Below are 6,735 nucleotides of genomic sequence, written 5' to 3' on the forward strand. Positions count from 1 at the left end.
TGAGAACTGTATTTTTATTGATTTAGTTTCCCTGCACAAAATGGTATAGGCAAAATAGTTTATTTTCCATTTAAAACAATAATTCAAAAGTGGAAGAGGTGCCGCAACATCCCATRTTGCTGCTCTGCATATGGACCTTTAGTGCTGACACCATCCAGACATGCARTATTGTAAATGTTCACTACCCAAATTCTTTCTGTACGCTTCCTTGTTGTCTCTAATTTTGACTTTGAGTTGCTTMTGTATACTCCCTCATAATTCCTTAAAGACTCTTCTTTTTTTTGTTTGCTTAGCAGTTCCTAATATGTCAACATGTGTAGGGTTAACGCTGCTATGGCCAAGATCATTTCATTTGAAGTTGACTTGCTTTGCAAGTAAGATTCAGTTCAGTTTATTCACATGGCACCAACATACATGAAAAGCGGTGTGAAGGAACTTTACAAAGAAAACAAAAACCACATTTATAAACAGAAATATATTATTCATTTGGTTCAATCATACAGACTCCAATTAATTTGCAATTATGAAACAACACAGTCAGATTGAGTTTATTGAAATTGATCAAATTGAGTTTTCATCAATTCTTTGAACAGAACAATGAAGTAGCATCAGTTGATAGTCAACTTTGCATCAATCAATCAATCAATCAATCAATCAATCAATCAATCAATCAATCAATCAATCAATCAATCAATCAATCAATCCAAACATGGAGCAACAGTGGAGAGGAAAATAACTGTTCTTTACAGAGTGGAAACCTTCAGCACAACCTGGCTCACTTTGAGCAGCCATATTCTTAACTGCTTTTGTTGTACAAGGTTACAAAAACATAATATTATTGATACATCAGGTRCGACAATTAAGTATTGAACATAAATTTGGTTATGTGTGATATAAACTGGAAGGGGAAAGCCTTGACACCAGCTGAAATCACTCAGTAATTAGAAAGCAACCTGCCAGTTAGCGCAGATTAATATCAGCTGTTTCAGTCCCAATTCGTGGCTAAGAAGGTGTTAAACRTGTTAACAAAACCATTGATCTCTCACGTGACCTTTGTAGTATTGCATCAAAGCATAATTGCCTCGGTTATAGCACACACCGCGTCCACCTATTGTTTCCATGCAGGTGGCGCTTTAAATACACGGAAAATGCCCAAGAATAAATAACGCGCAACACACGTGAATCTAGTTTTCTCCAGATTCTTTTGTATTTATTTGTTGTGTTGTAGGTGTGCAATAAATAAATATATTTCTTTTTAAATTTAAATCTAAGTTTTATGTCCATCATYCTTGTTAAAACTGAAACGGGACCAATTAAATCCGTTAAAGATGTGTAAAACGATTCTGTATCATAAAACAACGCCGAGTTAGTAACCATGGTAACACGAATGAGCTCACCGGCAGTTAATGAGCTGGACCAGCGCGCGCSGTTCGTGAGCGCGCCTTGTCACCTGTTGCAGTCCGGCCAGCCTSGCTGAGCTTGCTCCAGCTGAGTTTAGTTGTGTCAGTTCGGCGTTGAAGAGCTGCTTTCATTCAGCCATTAGAGCTCTGTGGCGAGGAAACGTGTGGCGAGGTAAGAACACCAGCCTTGTTGCTGCTGAGAGCGTTTTCRCACGGTTCTGCTTTAACTCCGTGTATGTCGGTGTGTTTGAGTGAAGGTGTCAGCTCCACGGTKCATTAGACAGCTTAACTTTTTTACCTGAATTTTTTTTTTTCCCCAACTAAATAAATTAATGTTACGCCCTCCAAAAATGAGCTAATYTATGTTTATGTTTTTCGAGCTCCTGAAAGGGAGGAGGGAAAAAAATGTCTGTCCAGGTTTTTTGTCAGTGTTTCAGAAAACGCTAACGGGATAATTAAGTACTCTAGGTTAATTGAAGCTGGTTCTTTATTTTCTCTTTAATGTCACATTCACACACAGTGCCTTAGAAGCTGTTAAAATATGAACCTCTGTATTAATCCTCCCAGTTCTGGTCCTTTTCTACTCAGCTGCTCGTGACGTCACTGTTCAGGGGGACCCAAAACTTTCCCTGTTTTTTTTTTTTTTTTTTTAACATTTGCTCTCGAGTGTTTGCAGCAGTGACGTTGCAGCTAAGTGACATGAGCTAGAAGCTGTGGTGAAGTGTTAGAAGCCCCCTGACCTTGAGGCTTTAACACTTTGCAGTCGGAATATTTTCACTTCCCAAGTGACTCTGTTGTTTTCTTTTGCACAGCAGGCATTCAAAAGCTTGTCCTTCAAAGATGTGAAGTCTTTGAAATAACAAAGGCAAAAGTTCTGGTATTCAGTTGAATCTCAAATCAATTCTTCATGAAAAGTTTCCGCACTGCAGCAAGAGTAATTAATTTAACCTCTGAGAGGGGTATAAATAAATGCTTTCCTTGCCCTTCTTATTGGACGCAGTTCAGTTGGTGTGTCTCTAACTTGACYTGATACTTTGGTTCATGTTCAACTCCAGGAAGGGCTTCAGTGTGAAATATGTTGGTCAGAGAGTGTGCTGTCCAGAACCATGATCTCACATGTAATCTGAAGAGCAGACATGGCGGCGGCGTCCTTCAGAAACCAGCCACCGTCTTCTCTCGTGCTTTACATGACTGCTGTTCAGAAAACTGGTGCCAGAGTGATTGGATAATTAGTTTTTCTTAGATATATGAATTATTTCCCTTTCATTTTCCCCTAGCAGCTGAGGAAACTACTATTATGCAGTGTACATCACTATGATGTCAGGGATCAAGTTAGGCACAACCTAATATCCTTGAGTGCGTCAACCTTATAGGAAAGTATGAAGTCTGTATCTCCAGTGCTAGTTCCAGATTACAAAGTCCTATCAACATTTTTGTCCCTGTGATGTCATTGGCCGTATGACCTGCGTTGGGCCAACCCACAATGCCGTGCGGCTCTTGTGTCCGTCTTGCTGGTATGCTTTATAGCCGCTCCGTCACCGCTTTAGTGTGTGCACCTGCCAGCTGATGTCCGAATACCAAGACGAATATAGCTTAGGCCACTTTATCACACAAACACAAATGCACAGACTGTCACACACATGAGTAAAGTAGGGATGTTCTCTTTTGATTGTCGTGTTTTGTTTTGTTTGTTTCCACCCACAAAAGTTTGGTTGGAGTGTATTCMGTTAACAAGTAGTTGAAATTAAGAGGGAGTGTCTCTGCAGGAAATGAAGTGTAAGATTAACACGCTTAACAATATTCTCAGAAGTAGTCGTCCCTGAAAGTTGACTATCAAAGCTCATTATCTTCATTTTAGACTCTGTTGGACTCAATTGTTGAGCCAGTTGCTTTTTTTGTTGTTGAAGTAGTCATGTTTTCTTAAAATCAGGGTTTTGCTGCTGATTTTTTATATCAGACATCTGTACAGCGATGTCTGTATTGATTGTAGTTGATTCAAATTCTCCTTTCAGAACTCAATAAATTCATCTGGTTTTGTTTAATAGCATTATTGATATAAAAAATAGTTTGAAAAAGCTTTTTTTAGTTTAATACTTTTTTTAGTTTAATTACTTTTTACATAATTTCATATACTCATTGTGAAGGCTGCATTATGGTCTGATTAATGACGGACATTGACAATTTGCTGTTTTCGAGAGAGTGGTAATATTTCAAATCGAAGACAAAATAATGAAGTGAGGCATTTTAAACAATCTTCTGACTCTTTATATAGGTTTGTTTACTGTAAGCACCGTCTCAAATGCGTTTCTTGGAAACGTAGACCCTTATTTTACCTCTGAGATGTCCAAACGACCAGGAACATTTCCATGCATGCTCCATAATAAACGGGACTCAGCGTAACGTTCTTGTTCTTTGGTTTAAGCAGCAGCCTTACTGATCAGCTTGCAGGCCTCTGTTTTAATGAACGCTTCCAGCTCCATGCTTCTCCTGACTTACTTTGTAAACAGATACTGAGAACCGGCAACYATCAGTTGTTATCCATCAGTTGTGATTTCTACTAAAAAAGTGACCGTCATGGTCACAATAAGAATTTCATTTTTAGTTATGGGATTAAAGTTATAATACTGTGAGAATAAACTCAAAATAAGTGAATAAAGTCACAATATTAGGAGAATGAATATGTAATTTTATGATGACTCCTACATAGAGCTACCAGTTATTTTAGTAATCATGTATTCTGAAGGTTAGTCAGAAACAAATTGGCACATTGTGCAGATTTTCATTCAACCACTTATACAGTACCATATTAAAAATACATAAAGTAAATAAATCGGTTCATTTTTAGTAATGAACATTGTAATGCCTAAAATGCTAATTATCAGCAGCAGGATCTTGAAATRTTGAAAGTGATTGTTCATTTTAAAGAAGAATGTAAAAGCTGATCATGTATTTATAACTCTATCCAAGCTTTTTTTCTCATTAAAACATATTTTTCCTTGTAATTAAAAAAAAAAAAAATTCCAGATAGGTTTTTGTTCTGCTAATGTTTGAYATCTAATAATATGACTTAATTCTTGTAAAATAAGTTTTCTAATACTCAGGCTTACAAAAGTTTAGACTTTTAAGCACGGTGAAATTTTCATCTTCAAACTGGTGATCATTTTAATCCCAAATTAACAATACAGCAATACACGTTGCACTCATTCTTTAAACTTTATAGCTAAAGAAAATTATTGGGCTTTTTTTTTTTTTTTTTTTTTTTTAAAGAGAACAGCTTGTTCTGATTTTTCTGGTATTGTTTTGACCCCTGAATGCACAACACTGTAAGACAGTATTTTAGTTATGTAAGCATTGGACTATAATAATTTCATGATATGTACAGATACTTAATGCCAAGGTGTGTGTGTGTGTGTGTGTGTGATTTATACAGTCGAGTTGTGAAGTCTGAAGTATCAAAGTGTGACTGAACCTGTTCAGAGTCTGGGCTGGCTCATGCTGGCAGGGCAAACCTTGTTCTGTGCCCTGAGGAGACGGGGCCCAGCTCTGAACCACAGTATTAGAGAGAGAAYGACTGCTATTGTCATTATTCCGCTGTGCAGGGCAACTACGTGGCAGTCATGGTAACGGCATTCTTTCTTTCCCAGTAGAAAAGTAGAGGAGCAGACATGCTGGTATTAAAAGAGGAAACCGGCTGACTGGGCTGAACGGGAGCAGAACCTCTATCTGCTACTCTCATCAGTCAGCATTGTAAAACGTTTAATGAGCCTTTAATTTCAGCAACTCGGATTGTTTACTTTTGCTGTTCCAAACTTATTTTTCTTTTTTATAGTTGGATCTCTGGGTTTTCTTTAAATATGAAATAATTACTTTAACTTTGACCCATCAGTTGTTTTTTTTTGTTTTTTACTGAAGCTTTTATTTTTCTTTCAAACATGCTTCAAACTAAAAGTGGGCGATATGAACTAAGCTTTATCATGTCGTAATATCATGTTAATGATACAAATGATAAGAACTAATTATTACATCTTTTGCAGTCAACTTTAGTGTTGCCACTTTGTCACAGCAATTCCATTCCTACAAACACAAATAATGCTCTTGAATAACATTCCCATCTGTAATGCACTTTTCTTGGGACACCGGTCACATAAAGAAGTRTGGTTTGTATTACAAAGCTACACTAACTGTGTTTTCAGATTTATTGGTGATTTTATTGAACAATGGGGAAAATGGTTAAACTATGAATCCTGACAATAATACATTTTGGGTAGTTTTAAACATCATTAATTGGTATTTATTATGATGACTGTCAATCAGATAAGACATTGCTCACGATAAATGATAAACGATRCAGGCTACATTTCCCTCCTTGCCGCTACGTCTCATCGCGTTGCGGTTCTTTCCAACTCCTCTGTCTCTCATTTAGTCTCCCTGAGCCTGAACCCATCAGCYGCTCCGAGGAGCCTTTAGGTCGCAGCGAGGAGGAAAGTGCTCTGAGCTCAGAGGGTCAAAGGTCACCAGACGATTCTGTCAGGGTCTGCACGCCAAGCCCCCTTCCTCCGTCCTCACCACCGGCACAAGTCAAGGAGAAAACCCAAACGCCCAAGCTGTTCACGCCAAGCAAACTGAGCTTCACGGTAAATTTGAGTGGCCGATAATCTGTTRTTTAATCCTGTCAGATTAAACGTCCTGTTTTCTCCCAGTCCTCCCAGTCAGGAGGGAACAACATGAGCCTGTCAGACCTGCCCTCCTTCACCCCCGGCGCCTTCCCGCCCAGCGCCTTCAACTATGAGCGGCCGAGGCACTTCATCCAGTCGCAGGCGGCCTTCCAAGCGCCCAGCTATGAGAGCGTGCTGAGGGAAGCCCAGGAGAACCAGAACAACCAGCAGAACCTCAGCAGTACCCAGAGCAGCRCGAGCGTCACGGAGGGCCAGATGAAGGCCAGTCACACTCAGTCGTTTYCTCCAGCTCAGTCCGTGTCCAGGTCTGTGTCCCAGACTCAGTCCCAGTTCCAGTCGCTAAGCCTGAGTCAGAACCAGACCAGGTCAGTGGCCCATGGTCAGATCCAGACGCAGGCCAATGGAACCGCCAAGTCCTCCCCCTCSTCATCCGGCCTCAACTCTCCTACATCCACCTCAGCCTCTTCTGCTGCGCCTCCTTTTTCTTCCAGCACCTCTCTGCTCCCTTCTTCTACCTCCTCATCCTCACTGCCCCGTGCCACCATGCGCTCCACCATCACCCTCACCCCCAGGGTCCCCAGCGCCTCCGGCCTCGGCAGTGCCAGCCTGCCCGCAAACCAGGACACCCTGTCTGCTTCTGCTGCCTACCTCTGCTCTGT

At 40.1% G+C, this 6,735-nt stretch overlaps 2 protein-coding genes across 2 annotated transcripts in view; both read left to right on the top strand.

Moving 5' to 3' along the window:
* The window catches only part of LOC108166616 (palladin-like), a 19,460-nt gene extending 13,405 nt beyond the window's left edge, over positions 1-6,055 (top strand). Inside the window, exon 6 of the mRNA XM_017307006.1 lies at positions 5,824-6,055. Coding sequence (XP_017162495.1) covers positions 5,824-6,055 — 232 coding nt within the window. The remainder of the gene's footprint in view (positions 1-5,823) is intronic.
* The window catches only part of LOC103471066 (myotilin), a 14,649-nt gene continuing 9,311 nt past the window's right edge, over positions 1,398-6,735 (top strand). The window contains exons 1-3 of the mRNA XM_017307007.1: positions 1,398-1,572; positions 5,824-6,034; positions 6,101-6,733. Of these exons, the coding sequence (XP_017162496.1) occupies positions 6,125-6,733 (609 nt within the window). The 5' untranslated portion in view covers positions 1,398-1,572; positions 5,824-6,034; positions 6,101-6,124. The remainder of the gene's footprint in view (positions 1,573-5,823; positions 6,035-6,100; positions 6,734-6,735) is intronic.

Source organism: Poecilia reticulata, linkage group LG10, assembly GCF_000633615.1.
Source record: "Poecilia reticulata strain Guanapo linkage group LG10, Guppy_female_1.0+MT, whole genome shotgun sequence".
NCBI classification, from domain to species: domain Eukaryota; kingdom Metazoa; phylum Chordata; class Actinopteri; order Cyprinodontiformes; family Poeciliidae; genus Poecilia; species Poecilia reticulata.